The sequence below is a fragment of the Trematomus bernacchii genome, unplaced genomic scaffold, assembly GCF_902827165.1.
Source record: "Trematomus bernacchii unplaced genomic scaffold, fTreBer1.1, whole genome shotgun sequence".
Lineage (NCBI taxonomy): Eukaryota > Metazoa > Chordata > Actinopteri > Perciformes > Nototheniidae > Trematomus > Trematomus bernacchii.
The window spans coordinates 3,449,445-3,468,131 of record NW_022987778.1 but is presented as its reverse complement, the minus strand read 5'-3'; the positions used below and the strand labels follow the sequence as shown (position 1 = coordinate 3,468,131).

The 18,687-nt window shown below is 41.0% G+C and overlaps 2 protein-coding genes across 2 annotated transcripts in view; one reads left to right on the top strand and one right to left on the bottom strand.

The window, feature by feature from the left end:
* Positions 1-940: 940 nt before the first annotated feature.
* Positions 941-11,537, bottom strand: psma4 (proteasome 20S subunit alpha 4). Its single transcript, XM_034149208.1, has 9 exons — positions 11,476-11,537; positions 10,982-11,012; positions 8,767-8,809; positions 7,414-7,576; positions 7,113-7,190; positions 6,916-7,004; positions 5,620-5,750; positions 4,205-4,328; positions 941-1,181 (listed from the first exon to the last, which is right to left on the bottom strand). Exons 2-9 carry the CDS (start codon positions 10,982-10,984, stop codon positions 1,027-1,029), a joined length of 786 nt encoding a protein of 261 aa, XP_034005099.1. The 5' UTR covers positions 10,985-11,012; positions 11,476-11,537; the 3' UTR covers positions 941-1,026.
* Positions 11,538-16,517: 4,980 nt separating this feature from the next.
* Positions 16,518-18,687, top strand: part of LOC117497287 (unconventional myosin-IXAb-like) — a 148,748-nt gene continuing 146,578 nt past the window's right edge. The window contains 1 exon segment of the mRNA XM_034149234.1: positions 16,518-16,834. The gene's annotated coding sequence lies outside the window, so the exon portion shown is untranslated.

Sequence of the window (18,687 nt, the reverse complement as noted above, 5' to 3'; positions counted from 1 at the left end):
TCACCTTTTAAATGTACTTCTTATAACATGGCACCCCATGTGTGACATCTCAAAATGTTCAGGACAATCTCTGGTCTTGCTATAAATGCAAATTACTCACCTTAGAGCACCGTGTGATGAGATAAGTAGCTCTAAAGCTCAACATTTGACATCCGATTTTCGGAAAATCTTCAAAACTCTTGTGAAAACACAAATGTACTCATGTCATCCAATTTGTTGGTGTTTTAGATTTGGTTACCAAAGTCTTACAGAAGTAGTGAAATATTTGAATTACACTGTATATAAATGTGTAATTCATGTCTAAAATGAAAAACTCGAATTTTGAGTAAAATAGGTGTTTATCACTCTACTTTCAGAGATATAGAAAATCCTTTCTGAATGCACTGTCAGCACCTTTTATAAGCTGATATGGCAAACATGTCGCCTATTTGTACCCAGGCGTTGTTAACTTCCTCTCTAAATGCATGATATTACCAAATAATGATACAAAAAACATTCTAGACATCAACTCAGCTCAACCAAGAAGAAAACACCTGATGGAAAACCCCAAACTTCCTGTTTTACAAGGACAGGAAAACAGACAGCAATCCTTACTGGAAACACTAAATGAAAGTATTTATCATTATGTAACCATGGTGTCCTATTTCACAACAGTTTAAAGTATGCATTACACAAGTCATGCAGAATACATTAAGGCCGTCTGCTCTGTGCTACAGCAGCGGATATTTAGCTCTAATCTAAAATGTTCTCAAATGTAAATCCATAAATCATAAAAGTAATGTCAGGGATAAGTATACGTTATATAAAAGTGGGTTGAATCAGTTTCTTTAACATATCCTTTTTAATGCGCAGTTAAAGGATTGAAAAGTAATAAATAACACTTGTTTTTATAGTGAGGGAGTTTGTTGTGAGGGTTCATTTGACACAGACAAACCGAGTCGATAATTCATCATGTGAATTTATTGTAGCAAACAACACAAATACAAACAAAGCTCATTCACTCTCACACACAAAACGTCAGTGTCTCTACTTGTCCTTCTCCTTCTGCTCCTTCTCCTTCTTCTCCTTCTCCGCCTTGGCCTCCTCCGCCTCGTGCTTCTTGATCAGCACCTCCACCTCCTTCTGCTTCAGCACTTTGATGACGGTCTTTCCGTTCTCGCGGGTCAGAGTGGCGAGCTCCACTGAAACAAAAAGACACAGACGGTAAGGAACCAGCTGCGGGGAAACGCACTGCGCTGAGGTGACATGCAGCGGAGGAATGTCAGGTGTTATTGTGTCGATATCTGTCGCACGTTGGAACAGGCACGTTGTGACATGATCGACTGAGCTGCTTTAAAAACAGGTTGGTCAGGTGTCATAGGGTTTAATCACATGTAGACTCACCCATGTGACCGTGAGAACTGAAGGTAAACAACAGCTAGTTTTAATTTTTAGGGAGTGCTGTTATTTGATGATGCGTCTCAGACTGTTGGCCAAGAAACACATTCATTTTTCCTAGGCTAACAAAAAACTAAAACGTCCAGTAATTGTTAGTTTGCAGAAGTCGCATTAAAGTTCTTGGTTCAGTTGAATTGATGGTTCAGTTTAATTGATGATGGAAATGGTGAGTAATTGGGGTGCAGCAGAAATGGCTTCACGATCACCTCATGAAGATATTGTGTGAACTTGTTAGCAAACAATGACCTACTATTACATCAGCTCCTGAGGAAAATATGTGGCTCTCTAGCTGCTAATTGCTTAATGATAAATCACCTGCCAGTGTCTTCAATAAGTTTATGTGAACACAATGTTCCTTTTCTGACAGCACAAAATGTTCCTACTAAGCTTTTAGGCTAATGAACATGAACATGAATACTCCTGTTTACAAGCATCGGTGCATACTAAGATTCACTCCCTACTCCTACGCCAGGGCTTCTCAAACTCCGGACCGAAATGCATATCAATCCGGACCGAACCCTGTGTCCCATTATAAAAAATAAAAATTATACAAAATAAAAACGTTCTGATTCTGATGTAAATTAATGTATATTTTCTTGTGTCGGACACGTTGTGAGAATGAACGTGCATATACATGTACTTGTGTGCGCGAGCGTGACACGCATTGCAGACCGCAAGTTAACCGCAAGTTTACCTTGACTTTCTAATGCTGCCAATGCCTTTTTTGCCGAGGTTCAAGGCATTGGCTACAGACAAACTGTGCCATTTCTCCCACTAGTTCAAGCCACCATACTGTATGTATGTATCGAATGTGGCCATCGATCCGGACCAGTGACCTTGTATAAAGTTCACAAGTGGACCTTTAACAAAAAAGTTTGAGTACTCCTGTCCTACGCCCTTTTCAAAATGATTGAAAGTTGGTGTGTTTAGGCCCCGGCTCCACGAGGACGAAAACTGGTTGAATCCGCATATTTCTCATGCGTATAGCCCTCTAAGCTCCACGACGCCGTAAGGGAAACGTAGAAACAGACCCCGCAAACGACAACGGGTCCAAAGGTGGATAGATCTGGGAACTGAGCGCTCTGGGGGGTCCAACGGGGCCGTGGAGTCGCCTATACGGTCATTCGTTTTCATAGCCCCGCCTCTCCCCCGCAGGGTTGCTATCGTGCTCCAGTCGCTACTCACCATGCTACAGTTCTTTGTGCAACATCTACAGGTGCTCCTCCTTGAATTCAGATTATTTATCTTTATCTCGATATGGACATAAACGCGAGTGAAGTCTAATCTGACAGGACGGAGACACGCAGCTCCTGCCGCTGTGATGCAGCGGGAGCAAAACACACACTTCAAGTCAGATCATCACCCTTAGCTATTTTAATTACCTCTCAAACTACCTAAACTAGTTATAAATATGTTTATTTTTACTGTCGGGTCACTCATTACAGGATCAGCTGCTGCATGAGACAGACACTGACGCTGTCAGAAGAGAGGAAAAAGAGACAGGCTCCGTGTATTTGATGATTATATATCATTATATCGTCGTTATTCATTTGTTTTAAAGCTCAATAATTAACAATGAAGACCTTTGACCGGCACTTTTATAATTTTGTCCGGAAGATTTAAACTTTAACACACGTTGACCGGCGAAAAACTCTGCCCGGTTCTGTCGGCCCCCACCGCGGAGAATACACAGAAGTGCAGCCATGACAACCATTCTTCTTCGCTGCTTTTGTGGAGGAAGTTGCTGCTTTTGTGGAGGAAGTTACAGCGCCACGTACAGGTTCGGCATATGTACTGCAGCTTTTCCAGCGGTTGGATGTAAACGGAGCCGTCTCGTGGAGCTTGACACAATCCGGTGTATATTGCGTGGGGACGGAAGGTTTTTTGCGGTTGCATTTGCGTTACTCCGATGCGTTTTGCCGTATTTGTCCTCGTGGAGCCGGGGCCTTACCCTGTGGGCTTTCTGTTAGACATTGCCTCAGTCGTGTTGGCTAGTCGGTAAAAAGGCTTAGTGTTGCCAACAGCGTTTAAAAAAAACAATAAAGAGGACTGATGTCTTAATTGGAAAATGCTCCATTCGGTACGAGGGTTGATTCGGAATATCCAAATGTTAACATGACTCATATCAAATCCAGAATATTACCATTCAGAATAATAGCAGAATTTCGCTCACTGTCTTTCTGCTGTAAACCGTAAAGTAGAGAGTCATAAAAGTGAGTGAATCAGCTCTTTCCTCTGTGTGTTTGTCTCCATGAGTCAGCCCCTCATCATCACAGTCATTTGACCTCTCGTTAAGATAAACACATATCACTTTTCGCTGCTTGATTATTGGTTGTCAGACATATGCAGTGTTTTCTGTATGCTGGTTGTGTGGTTACTGTAAATGTTGTTTTCAGGTCTCTTGAAAACTGTATCGTATCTCAAATGAGTGAGACTTTAAAAGGTAGGGTAGGTCTTTCTAGAATTTGAAAGTACGCAGCCGAAAAAAATCTGCCCCTTCCTTCAGACTTCCTTACAGAGCCCCTCCTCCAACACACACGAACGCGCACATGACCACTGAGGGCACGAGATAAGTTTGTGCACGAGATGGAAGGCTGACAGGCAGGTAGGCCATCCAATCATCTGACCCGGGCCGGCTCAGATGATAACCCTAACCCTAGTGTTTCTGAAGTGAATTACCTACCCCACCTTTAAATTTGCTCTAAACATAAATCCACATTTTTAAATTGTATATTTGTTTCATATTTCTAACTACTTAAATGTGCACCTTTCTCTGCAGTTAGCTTGCTGACGTCCATGGTTTTATTGAGAACTTTAACGGCCAGAGCCAGGGCACCGGAGAGTGTCATCTCTCCCTCCTTAAAGTCCTGCTTCAGCATGGAGACAGCAGCCTGGGGGGGGGGGGGGGGGAGAAAAGACAGACGAGGTCAAAACCACTCCAACACAGTGTACTTCTTGTGATGAGTGCAGAGTACATGCAGGAGGACGTGCTAAACTGCCTCCCATCTGTTTTCTATTGTGAAGATTTCATTTAAACCTGAATTGATTCTCTTTTCTCAGTCTATCAGTGCCTCCTTTATCTCTGCCCCTGAACGCATCACTGTGTGGAGCTCACTGTGAGGATCAGGTGTGTGTTTCCTCACTCGGGACCCCCCAAACTAGACAACCATGCACTCCGGGTATTGAAAAGCCTCCTGGAACAAAGTGTTCTCACAGTCCTTCGAGGAAGCTCCGTTACCCACAATGCTTTATGTTGGCTTCACACAGAGATTTGAAAAGCCACCATGAATCGGGACAATAAGCTAAGTAGGACACAGCATGTGTTTACTGAGTCCACTCCTTTTCTCTTATAGACTGTGTGCAGCAGCGCCCCCTAGTGTCACTCTGTGGAACAGCAGTTTTATATCTCCCTCAGCTCTTGTGTGAAGAAACCTTTTCAAGTTTCAAGGCTTTTATTGTCATGTGTGCATAGCTACAGTGTAGTTATGACAATGAACATCTTAGGTCACAGGCTCCTCCAACAGTGCAACACAATAAAATAGAACATAGTAGAAACAGTGCAGAATAGTCTATATACAAGTAATTAGAATATTGATAAATATAAGTTGCAAACAGATGAATGTTATGGATGTCGTTTCAAAAGTACAGGTGTTTAACAGTCTTATGGCCTGTGGGATGAAACTGTCCCTGCAGTGTTCAGATCTAAATATTAGATCTAAATGGGGCGAAGCACCAATCAGACATTACCACGTGACGCGCCTCGTCCCTCTTACAACCAACCAAACACGTTCTCCTAAACATGCCGCTCTATTTAAGCTGCCAGGTCTTCCTGCCTCTGCCTCGCTAATGCTGCTGCTGCCACTGCTGTGTTCACTTGCTATTGCTACGTTCATGTTCCTGCTGCTGTGTTTCATGTTGCTGCTGCTCGCCTGCCCCACCACCACCCCAGCTCCACCCCAGCTTCCCCCCAGCTTCCACCCCAGCTTCCACCCCAGCTTCCACCTGTAGGCTCGGGGGATAGTTATCTAATCATCACTCAATGTTCTTTGTAAATCTGTGGAGTGATGAGGCCCGAGCCGAGACGCCAAACTCAAACTATATGCTGCTTCTAATAAACATATTAAGAAACACGCGAGTTGTCTGACTGAACGATATTTCCTTCATTCCTCCGGTGGTACTCACAGCGCTGTTGTTCCCGATGCAGGTGGCCTTCCAGCCTCCGTAGTTTCCACTCGGGTCGCTCTGGTACAGCTGGAAGCCGTAGTGTTTGTCCCAGCCCATGTAGAGCAGAGACACTCCGAAGGGACGCTTCCCTGTGAGAGGACACAGTTCAGGTTATTTTATCTTCATTCAGGTCAAATTCTATAAAATATAATTTATAGAAAATAAAATGTTGAACTTTTGAAGTTAAGTACTTTCATATATTTATATTTTAATAAGAAAGTACTTTTACATTACATCAGATCACCTGTTGACATCACTTTCCTTGGACCATGTTTTAGATGTTATTACAAAACAAGTATTCCACATTTATTTAACACAGGGTATATGCAGGAATCCTGAAGTCAGATGCAAGACCTTTTAAGACCTTTTTTAAGACCCTTCCCATACATTTTAAGACCTCATCGCCACTTTGAGTTTTAACCGGTTACATTGGCGACACACTTTACCTCACATTGACTATATACAGTATTGATTGTCCTTCCTCCTTATCTTCCAACCATTTGGACGCAAACTTGCATTTCCCCATAACGATGTTGTTTAACAACCGGCGTAAACGGACCTTCACGCTATCAAGCAGTGAGCGTGCGATGTCCTGTTCAGATGACGTCAAATCCAACGGGATGCCATAAATAAACTACACAGAATCACACTACACACCTACGCAATGATTACATTCAGGCAAACTGTAGAATACAACCTCTTTGGACAATTTATATACTTATTGAAAACAAGCTACAAAATGTAATACCTTGGAAAATGCCGTTTAATACTTTTTAATAGCCTTCATTTTCGCTAAATGTATTTATCAACTTTTAATACTTTTTAAGACCCCGCGGACCCCCTGGTGATGTTGCAACTGATTTTATTTTTAATTATTTAAACTTGAAGATTCCCATAATACAAAACAGTAAAGACTTTGTAACGGGAACTGTAAGGATAAAAAAAAGGCAATACATTTTAAAGTGCAAGATCGTTAAGGAATATTCCTGTTCATCTCAACCTGGGCTCACTACATTTCTAATTTAACGTTGTGCTCGCAACTTACAAGAATATATTACAATAATAAAAATAAAAATGTTAAGATATTAGATTGCCAATTATGAGACAAACGGAAAACAGTTTGCTAAATATTTAAAAAGCATCATATAGCCACTGTATAGATCCTCTCAAAGGATGATCTCAATCTCATCAGGATCTGAACTCTGCATGTAGGTTAAATATCCTTCTGTTCAGATGTATGGTGCTGCTCTGTACCTCCAAACTGAGTGTAGGCCTGTTTGATGTCACACAGCGCCGTGACCAGCTGCTCGCAGGGGATCGGCTCCTGGTACTGCAGCAGGTACCTGAAACACACAGATCATCACACTTAGATCCATACTTTAATGTTGTCCCATAAAACACAATTGGCAGCAGCACAAATGTAGAAGATGGTCTTTCTGCCTGGATCTTACCTCTGTGCTATAAGTCTCAGCTCATTGGTCAGAACGTTGGCATCTGAAGTGATTCCTGCAACGCTGCACGCCATGTCTCTGCAAGGAAATGGAAAGATCTTTAGAATAAAAGCTAAATTGCAGCGTCTATATATTTGATAATCTAATTGTGTAACAAAGGGCAGGCAACTGCATATGGTTTAAAAAAAGATAGGTTATTAAAAGTCACATGAGATGCCTTTTCAAAAGTTGAAGATCTGTGAAACTTGCACACTAATAGAATTTTAAGAAATGGCTTTAGTTTGAAGCAGAAGTCACTCACTGGTTTAGTTTGTAGATTTTCTCTGAGAAAAACACTTCGTCCAGCAGCTTGTGAATGTTCCTCCTCTCTGCAGCCAGCAGGACTCCGTCATTGGCTAAAATCCCCAGGCAGGTGCCGGCGTGACCAATGGCCTCCATGGCATACTCCACCTGATAGAGACGGCCTGAAAATAATAATACAGAGCTGTGAGGATCAGGACGTGAGCAATCAGCACTAAGAGGCAAGACTTTAAAAGAATGTGCTGCATGCTCCTTCTTTAAATGAGTAAAGGTTGAATGAAAAATGTCTTAAAGGTCCCCTATTATACTGTTTTTAAATCAATATATTATAGGTCTCAGATATATACAAAACATGTCTCTGAAGTGTTTGGCTCCAAACACCAAACAGATCATTGCAGCATCCCATAATCCCCTCTGTTTCAGCCCTGTTTCAAAAGTGCTGATTCTCTGTCTGTTACTTTAGATGAAAATAAGGAGCCACTCCCCACGCCCCTCGGAGATATTTGGTTAAAAAGAACACCATAGGTGCGTTCACACCGGAGTACTTTTACCCATACTTTTCCCGTTTAGTTCCGTTAGTGCCTGGAATTTTGCGTTCACACCAAAAAGAGAACTTTTACCCCCATTTTTAGTGCCTGCTAGAGAGGTGGTACTATCCTGGGGAGAAAAAAGTACCAATTTCGATTGGCTGGGAGAATTGCAAACCACGCCCCCAACACAAAAGAAAACATGGGAGCGGTGGAGATGAGGAGGTGTCGGCGTTCTGGCGATTTACTCGGAAGGCTTCAGTAGAAGCTGCTGGGAGTCCCAGCAGCTTCTACTGAAGCCAGTCCCCAACTCCGGGGACTTCGGGTGGCAGTATACGCCTTGAAGTTGTTTTGCGGCCTGCCAGTAAACCCAAAGCAGAAGAAGAAGTGACGTCAGCGGCTCCCTCAGGGACTTATTCCGGTGTGAACCCGATTTACTTAGATAGTTCCAGGAAATAAAAGTTCCCGGGAAAAGTACTCCGGTGTGAAAGCGCCTAATGGTGCTCTCGGAGGAGATTCAGGTGATAAGGTGGGGGGGCTAATGGTTACACAAGCCAAAACATCGTTATGACATCATAAAGTGGCCAAGATCTGATCAGCTCATTTTCAGACAGGTTTTTATATAAATGGATCAGGACAAAAAGAGAGAGAATCTTTGTTCCTGAAACTTTCAGAATCTCTTTCCACAGAGGGGACACATGTTGATGTAGAAGAGACATGAAAAAGTGGATTTTGCATAATAGGTGACCTTTACAATAAAATGATGAACTAAAGAAACCCCTGATCCTTCAGTAAACAACATGTAGCATTATCTAAAAGGCTCTTACCCTCCGGTGAGAAGATGGTTGTTCTTGAATCATATCGACGGGACTGAAAGGAAACAGAAAAAACACGAAAAATAACTTTAAAATGAAGAAGATGACAGAGGCAATAAGGACCATTTTGTCTTCGGACTTCTCCAGGGACAATTAGTACTGCAAGCTTGCTTTAGGAAGTATATATTTCAACCTTCAACTTGTGGTCTTGACTTGAAATTGGTGGATACATATAAATAATGAAGATTCTTCCACAAAGGAATAATTTGAACCTTTATGTTGGGATCTTTTGAGGAATGTACACACTTTCTGAGTTATGCAGCATCTACATGACGAGCTATGTTAGCTTTTTGGTAGACAAATAACTGAAATGTATTTTTTATTTTACAAAGCCCAGGTCAAAAACAAGACCATTGTGATCTTCTGAAGAGACAGACAACAGGGGGACATCAGCAGTTTGTTTTCATGGCTTGAGTCTAAACTAAACTACGTCGACAAGGAGCTGAGTTTCTGCATATGAAAGTAGTCCAAATCAGGAGTTAAAAAAGAAAATCTGATTTCCTTTGATTTGTGCTGCATTCAAAAAACATTTGGGTCAATTGCATCTGCAGTGTGACGGACATTCAACTTTTAGTTTCACGAGACTGACATTGTCTCTTTATCACCTTGCTGTTGTGAATCAGGTGAAGTATCCATTTGTCAAGTTGGTTTCTGTTTTGTGTTTCTTTGATTCATTAAATCAATAATAATAACGAAACTGTGACACAAAGCAACAATTAGCGGGAACGTATTAAATGGTGGCACGTCACACATTTATTGGAACTGAGACAGGTGTTAGTGTGTCATCTCAGGTGGAGCGTGGGAGTCTGGAAAATGTCTCAATCCTGGAGAAAAATGTTTCCATTTCCACTAGGAATTTTCGCAACGAGTTTGGTTGTGAAATGTCAAATTGTCGCCCACTCTTCAAACGTTTAAGTCCCGTCTGAAGACCCACCTCTTTTCCCTCGCTTTCGAGTCAGTCTGAGCTATGCTCTACCTATTTGTATGCTTTTATTGTCTGTCCATACCCTTTAAGTGCCTTTTATTTATTCTTGTAATATTATATTTTGTTATAATGATATGTTCGTTGTGAAGCACTTTGGCAAACCCTGTTTTTAAAATGTGCTATAGAAATAAAGTGGATTGGATTGAAATACTGTATCCTTCATTTATTTTACTAGCCCTAAAGTAATCTTGGTTCCAAAAAACAAACACAAATCAGAAAGGAATTGTTTGTCTGTTACAGTAAAACAATCATTAAGGAAACGACTTCCAAGATCTTACAAACACCACCAATAGTGCTGTTTTTGGGTCATTGATGATACTGCTTTCATCCCGTTTTTTTTTACATTTTAGGTTATAAAACAAATCAAGATAAAATTGCCTTCTTCCATTGCACAATCATCAGGAATCTGTGAGTGAGATTAAAAATAATCGGGAAGCAAGGGGGGGGGGGGGATGTAATATTGGCTGACTAACTAGAAGTCCTAGAAAAGATAACTTAAATTTAACTAATGTGCATTTAAAAAAGAGGAATAGTTTTGGCGAAAACTCAAAAGGTACCATGGGGTACAGGAATCCGTTTTGGTTTCAAGACCCTGGTTCACAGAGGATACCAAAAAAGTCCTAGAAAGACAAGTTAAACTTAATGTGAAATGTGCATTTCAAAATAAAAAAGAGGAATAGTTTCGGTGAAAACTAAAAGGTACCATGGGGTCAGATTAGAATTTTCCAAAGGGGGGTTTGTTTAGCATGAAACACTTGAAATAACTAAAGGACAAGTTAAACAAGAAAGTAGAAAGAAAGTGAGGTGAAAGAAAACTATTTCTGCTAAAAAGTTAGCAATGATTGAGAGTCAGAGCTAAACATTTCAGGTGTGTGTATCTCACACTGCACAGTAACTTTTATTCATGTATCTTTGCTTTTAAATTAGTGTTTTTAAATGTCATTTTAATGTCTTTCATTTTTGTAAAGCACTTTGAATTGCCTTGTGTTGAAATGTACTATATAAATACACTTGCATTGCCTTACTAAATATACTGATATCTATCAATATATGTCAAACTCTAAATTTCATCAGCAGTTGTCCTGGCTTGAGTCTAAACTAAACCACTTGTCAAGGACCTGGTTTGGTTTTTGTTTTTATCTCACATCATTAATACAAATCAACATTAAACATTTAACTCACCATATTTGCAGCCGGCAGTCAAACTCTTCCACTGTGAAATAAATAAACACACATTTAATCAGATTATCTCTACAAAAGTAGTGAAGCTAATTGAAGCTAACAGTTAGCTAAAAACATTTAGCAGCAGATTCGCTTGGTCATCTGCGGCTGGTTGTGAAAGTGAAAGAGATAAAAACAAAGGCTTAAAACAATCGTAACAAACAAGCTAGCTAACCATTACTAAACAATTACATTAGTAAATAATAAACTCTGATATTATGTTATATTGTTCATGTTTAATATGCTTTAATAAAAGGCTCGTGCGTAGCTGTTGATACAAACGGAGATGAATCAACAAAAATCTATTCCCCCTTCTGGGCTGGTTTCTTAAACACATAGGTAGTTAGCGACTAGATATGTGTATTATAATGTCACACACAGACCAATAAAGAAGACTATTACGGTAGATTAAGACAGTGTTATGATCTTATTTTGTAAAAAATTAAAATGCTTACCGCTTAGAGAGCTTTCTGTATGGCGCGATGTAATGACGTCACCGAAAAGCGTTGTGTCGACGACGTATAGGCGCGACACTTTATCTGTTTATGTATTTAGTTATTCGTTTAAAAACGTAATAAAATAGAACATTTGTATCAGAACATTTCTGTATTCGCGCAGGGGAAAAAAAGTTGCTGAAAGACTATGTTTTGTATTTGAAATGCAGATTTAATGAAAAGGTGAATCAAAGTAAAAGCAGATCAATATATTACAACTGGTATTTTAATTTGTGATTTCAGTTTTGATTTATTTCTACTGTCTTCTTTAGATATAACAAAACCTCAAGTGTCTTTGGCAGTGAGAGAGCAGGGTGTGTATTTTTGTAATGAATTGTTTTTACCACCAGGGGGCCCCCGTCTCTTGAGTGTGTGGTCAAATAAAGCCAACTCACTTTCACTTCAAAGTGGGATACTGCACCCTGTTTGAAAACACTTTATAAAACTGACAGTGGAAAATCATCTTTAGTGTGTATGTCCTTAAAGCTGCTAAACAGCTGATTTATGGTCAGTGAAGTAAATCAGGAGTTTAGCTGACCCTGACCTCTGACCTCTCTGGTCAGCTGCTGCTGGTGTTGCTGCATGATTATATCTGAGTTGGTACTGAAACAGAAGAATTGATTTATACCAAAGTGAATAAATCTAAAAGAAACACATCTTGATCCGAGGGATTTATCCTGCTGATATTTTCTTAATCCTATTCAATCCTGAACACACATTTTACTAAAACATAAGAGGGGCCAAGAGGGAGGCTGTGGCTCAGTGGAAAGTGCGCTGAACTTCAAATCAGGGGGTAGCAAGTTCGAGTCCCACTGCAGTCAGCATGTCGTTGTGTCCCTGGGCAAGACACTTCACCCCTAATTACTCCTGTGGGGATTGCCCACAGTATTGAATGTATGTAACAAGTAACATGTCATGTCATGTAATAAATTATAATCTGAAATGTCCAAACTCAATTTGAAAACCATGGTATCCAGGATAGCTATTTAATAGACTTAAAGGTGAGCTTGTTTTGTCATATGATACATCACTCAATAGGATATTCAGTACTGTAGCTTTGCACAAAACACTTTTTGTTTCTTGTTTGAGGTTTCTCAGTCCAGAGTTGCCACAGCCTGCAGTTTACCTTGAGATTATACATTTTTTTTACATCCTCACATTGTTCTCCGAGGATTGGCGCAGGGAAGTAGAGAGTTGCAGCTGCAATGCCTCAATAAACAACCCATAAAACCCGCAATGTGTATTCAGGGATGAGGAGTATTCTGCGTTTTGATTTGTTTGTTGGCTCGTTGTTGAGCTGGCTTACAGACCCTCCTGCATCGGCCTGAAGACACTTTATAGCTCCTTCACCACATTTATCTTTAAAAGGCCTTTGACACACATTGTTCTCCCTGCAGACTGTAATTTTAAACATCGGAGATTACCCCAAAACTATCTGTTTTATGACTTCTCCCACATTGTATTGACTTAGAGGATTATGGATAAGTGATAGATGTGAACCATCCATCTCATTTGGTCTCTAATTGTTTGGTATCACTAAAGAGGTTTATGTTGTTGTAACAATTATTTAGTTGCCAATGCTGGAGGCCCGCTTCAAAGGGATTTTTATTGGCCCCTATAAACTCAGCGCAGGGGCAAACGGTGCCCAGCACCCAGGTGAAATATAGGATGCAGTGTTTGCCAGACACCAATAACTGTGGGGAGGATGGCATGGATCTACACATAAACCAAACATTTATACACTCGCAGTCATGCTGCCAATCTCTCCCAGCAACATTTCACTTTCACATGTATTTAGCTGGCAAAATTACACAGTCTTTTCTCTATCCGCCTGCTGTGAAAGGTCAAACTACCCAAACAATGGATGCAACAAGTTTCTATGTGTCAATGCCATGGATGGTACACATTTCAAAAATAGGGAAATGTCACATTGATCTTTTTCATAGAAGACATCTTTCAGTTCAAGCAGAGGTTAAAAACAAACAAATATAAGATGTTGTCCTTGAAGTGCCTTTCTATTTTTCTTATATTGTAGGCACAAACCAGCCAAGAGGACTGTTTGTATTGTTAGATAGTTGAAAACACTGTTAGTCTAAGGTTACAGTCACACTGCAAGCCTAAGTGCTCACTGCTGATTTACTGCTCAGATGTCAGGGAAGAAAATTAGGGTAAGAGAGCTATCTTTTTAATTTGGGCTTTTTGTGAAGCAATGGCTGCTACTTCTGCAAAGAGATGTGTGTTGATGTTGAGTCGGAGCCAGGTGCGGTGGGACGGTGAAGTGAATGGTTCACTGAATCGCATTTCACTGATTTCAAAGGTTACTTTAAACTACATCAGTCAGTGTCTCTCCATAAGACTCTGAACAGTGTGCTACAAATGTCCACCTAGAGACATGTATTCATTTGGACTAGGAGTTCAAAAAATATCAGATTTCCTTTGATTTGTGCTGTATTAAAAAAAACATTTGGGTCAATTGCATCTGCAGTGTGACTGACGTTCAACGTTTAATTTCACAAGACTGACGTCATCTTTTTATTACCTTGCTGTTGTGAATCAGGTGAAGTATCCATTTGTCAAGTTGGTTTCTGTTTTCATTCAGTGTTTTTTTGATTAATTAAATCAATAATAATAATAACGAAACTGTGACACAAAGCAACAATTAGCGGGAAATTATTAAACGGTGGCACGTCACACATTTATTGGAACTGAGACAGGTGTTAGTGTGTCATCTCAGGTGGTGCGTGATAGTCTGGAAAATGTCTCAATCCTGGAGAAAAATGTTTCCATTTCCGATATTCCCACGATACATTTTTGCAACGAGTTTGGTTGTGAAATACTATATCCTTAATTTATTTTGCTATCCCTAAAGTAATCATGGCTGACTAACTAAATATACTGATATCTACAAATATATGCCAAACTCAAGATTCCCTGGAAAAACAAACACAATTGATCTCATGGAAATGGCGGGAAAAATGGATCGAGAAAGGCTAGCTGTTTCCCTGTTTTCAGTCTCTTTGCTAAGCTAAGCAAAGTAGCTGTTAGCTTCATATTAGATGTACAAGAAATCAGTAGCAATTTTCTAAGGCTATTAGCATGGCAGGATCTTAAGCCTGCAGGAGATGAATTTCCAAACTAATCCAGGAATTTTTGCACATGGCTTTTTATTGTACAGAAGAAAAAGAGTCAAATTATTGAAAACAATCGCTGAAATTCCAAGAGGCCCCTTTGTTGTCTCTTTTTTCATGGATTATTTAAGGATCCCGTCTCAGTTTTCTCGTTGACAGAAGAGTCCCGTCCTCCGTGTGCTCGCCATCATGTCAACCTTTCCGGTCCATTGTCTCCAGCAGCACCCTATGCCCTCAGCTACTGTCTCTGTTATTTTGTGAGGAGCTCCTGTCATTTTGGAGGGCCTCTCAACGCGGAGTTGGATTCCACCTTTCAGGGCCGAAGGGAGGGTTTCCTTTTCAAAAATGTCTGGCTGGTAAATATGTCACCAAGCTGGAAATTGATCCCATGAAAAACAGGTGGGATGTTTTCAAACTCGCCACAGGAGTGTGTGCGATCTGTTTCTCCCCTCACACACACTTGGAGGTAAAGAGTGGCGATCCCCTGCCAGCAGAGGTATTGTCTGTCAGGAGCAACACCCTGCAGCAGTTTATCTGAGATCTGCTGCTAAATCTTCCCTAATTAGATTTACCAAAGATTCTCTGTGTGTGTTATTTCTATGCACCTCAAAAAGAGTTGAATTTCAGTGAAGCCCCCCACGGTGAGAGCGAAAATGAAACCACTCTGACCTTTCAACTGATAAATCCATTATGACAGGGAGGTGTGTGTGTGTGTGTGAGGGCAGTATTGACTCACAGGGAGCTCGCTGTCAACACATTTCAGAGGAAAGAACCTGTTACTTATTCTTATAATTAAGTCACAGACAATCTCCATCGTTTCCAAAACAGAAATGAAGCAACATACAACAATGACTTCGAACGAACTTCCTTAGACATTTTTCCTTTGTGACTCATTTTCTACATTCATTGTTCAAAATACATACACATTTTTTCCATACAGTCTAAATCAAAATGAAACAAAAAACATGCCTTAATGAAAGCCTTGAATCTGAAGGGAGAAAAATAGAGACAACAAATAGGAAACTAAAGGAAAATAACTGAAATTAAATATAAATATACAGTGATACCAAAAATACAAAATATCAAATTGTGTATTGAATTAATCAAAATGAAAGTATGTAAATGTTATAATAAAAATGTGAAACACAAACTGATTTAAAGCTGATTTCAAGATGTCATTATATAAATGGAGCTCGAGTATGTCTGAAAACAATGTCATCATACATTCACTTGCTCTTATAGAAAAACAGACTTCACCATGGGCTGAGTAACAGAGAGATAAAACTAATAATGAATGGAACAGAACCAACATGCAGTGAAAAAGGAAAATGTGATGAGTACATCGGCCATGCTGTAGTTCAAAACAAACACATTTTAAATAGCCTACATCAATTAAAGCATCCAATTACATTACAAGCATGCATATGTTATTTACTGATATAATGAAACAAATATCAATTGTATAAGAATAAGAATAACAACTGTGACGTTTTCACTGGTAAATTTAACAATCACCAATTTAAATAAAAGGACTATAATTGTGGTTTCTTATTCCTTAATGCATCTGTGTGTGTGTGTGTGTGTGTGTGTGTGTGTGTGTGTGTGTGTGTTTGTTGGGGGGGGGGGGTGTCCTCAGGTTCTTTGGCCCCGCCCTCCTGTCAGTCATGTGCTGAGTGACACTGCCTGTTATCAACCCCTGCTCGATCACTCCGCTTAAAACACGAAATAAAATCCTAATTGAATTGGCAATTCACTTGAAAACAATTACTGTTATTTCACACAGGAGGGTCCTCCCAAATCCCACCCACCCATAACACATATTAACTCCCACCCTGCACGCTCAGTCCTCACGTGGACGCGCATTGCAAGTGCACGCCCGGTACGACGACAGGCAGGCGATTGTAGCAGAAAAAGCAGAGAGGAGCTGTGGGAGGAGGAGGACGCCTCATACAAATACAGAAGCTCTCAGGACTACGACACACACACAAACTGGATCATATCTACTGCGGGTTTTTGGAGATTTGTGCAGACGCGGTGCGGACTGTTATTACGCACGACTACGTTTCCCTGCGGTAAAATCCACCGGAGTTTTGGACAGGAGGCGCACGGCTTGCCTGCTCTTCCTCGTCAGAAAAAGAGGGTTTATAGCGGGGAGGTTTACGGAGCAGCAGACTGAAGGCACAGTGGAGGAGGTAAGCACCATTTCTCCTTTTTTAAATCCTCAGTATTTACATGTTGCTGTCAGAGAAGGTAGCAAACAGAGCTCGGAATGTCAAACCTCCTTTCTGCGGGTTTCTCGCTGCCTGTCAATTTACCATCAGCTGCTCCCCCATTCAAATGCGTTATGACACCACGTATGGTTATGAAATAAATGGACCGACATGGTCAATAAACCCTCCAGCAGCAACAGCAGCAACACCCAGGGCTCCAGGCTCCCCCTCCTCCCCTCCTCTCTCACCTCACCCCTCCATCGCCACCGCCTCGCATACATGTCACGCTGTTGTCTTACATAATGCGTAAATGTGCTGTTACAGATGTTGTATGCTGGACTGGACGCCACATCTGGGCTTCAGTGTGTGTGTGTGTGTTTGTGTGTGTGTGTGTGTGTATGTGAAGTCTGACAGTGCAGCAGCAGTAATAAACTTGACGCACTGGTGGAAATGGATGATGATACATAATGTAGAGCTGGGTTACTGTCGCAGAGAAATGCTGCAGTTCTCTCTGTTTCTGTGTCAGCTCTCTGGGCCAAACGGTGCTGACGGACGGTTGGTTGTGACATTGTTCGTCCTGTGTGAGGCGTTCAGGGTGCTGCTGCCTGATGGGGCATGGCTGAGGCTTTTTACAGCTGGACACCAGGATGTTCAGCTGCTGTGAAGGGATGGAGTTTACTGTAGTTTGTGTAGGGGTGTGTAAGCTGTTGATCACAACAAACAGCCACAGATTAACAAACCAATATATTGTCATACAGCAGAAAATGTGCTATGATCCTGTAGGTTAGAGCTGAATTGATTATTGAAGTATTTCTTCAGTCAGTGCACTTTACAACTGAAGTCATTTGTAGGTAAAAATGCCAAGAATTCACTGATTTCAGCTCCTCAGATGTGAATATTTGCTGGTTTTGTGAGTCGTGTATGAAATCAAACCATATTTTGGTTTTGGACTTTAGGGTGTCAACAAACTTAATATGCAGATGTTTCCTTGGGCATTTCTTATGTTTTCTGCTGGTTAATTTAACAAACAATGATAGACAACAACTAATCCGACATTGTTGGTATGTTCAGTTTTAATTATACAGAGAATATACAGTGAAACCTTTACATGTAGGTCATTGTGTTCCACTGTGCCTTACATAATGTGTTTTCAATGCAGTAAATGTATGGAAACAGCCGGAGATAGTTAATGTCATGGTTAAAGGCAGCGGAAAAGATCACAGGAGCTTAGCAGTTCAGGAGAATTTGCATATTTGTTCAGTTTTTTTCTGTGATTTCATTCATTTGAGAGTTCACAGACTTGGTAAAACAGCAGCAAACAATGTTGGTTTGTTTCTTAAAGGCTTCAGTTGGAGCTGAAATGAGGTTGTTTTCAGTCAGTTGACATGTTAAGACAAGCCTGCACGGCCTCAGCCAGACCAGCAGCCCCCTGAGGTCTCTGTCCACGAGCCCAAAGCTTCAAGAGGTGACCCTCCCTCCCTCCTCCTCCTCCTCCTCCTCCTCCTCCTCCTCCTCCTCCTCCTAGTGCAGATGTTGAGCAACAGCACTGAGGAGCCGTTGCTGCACGTGACGATGTCCATGAAACGCCACAGGGAGGGAGATAAAGTCATTACAGTTGAATTATTTAGAAAGGCGAGGACAGACGAGTTCTCCCACCTCCTGCAGGTGATGTGCAGTCTGACCCCCCCCCCCCCCCCCTCGCTGCTCATTAGGGCAGGAGAATTCCCTCATTGCGATGTCAACTTTGCTGACATTAACATTTCATTCAGGTTATTACGTAAGTGGCAAAGCTCTCGAGAGCCGGACTGAAAACATTGCTCTGACAGCTCCAGCTG

Excerpts from the sequence above, each read along its gene's own strand:
- psma4 (XM_034149208.1), bottom strand. Across the intron at positions 7,577-8,766 it reads AACCATCTTCTCACCGGAGG|GCCGTCTCTATCAGGTGGAG; the intron begins GTAAGAGCCTTT and ends TATTATTTTCAG. Across the intron at positions 5,751-6,915 it reads GGCCTACACTCAGTTTGGAG|GGAAGCGTCCCTTCGGAGTG; the intron begins GTACAGAGCAGC and ends GTCCTCTCACAG.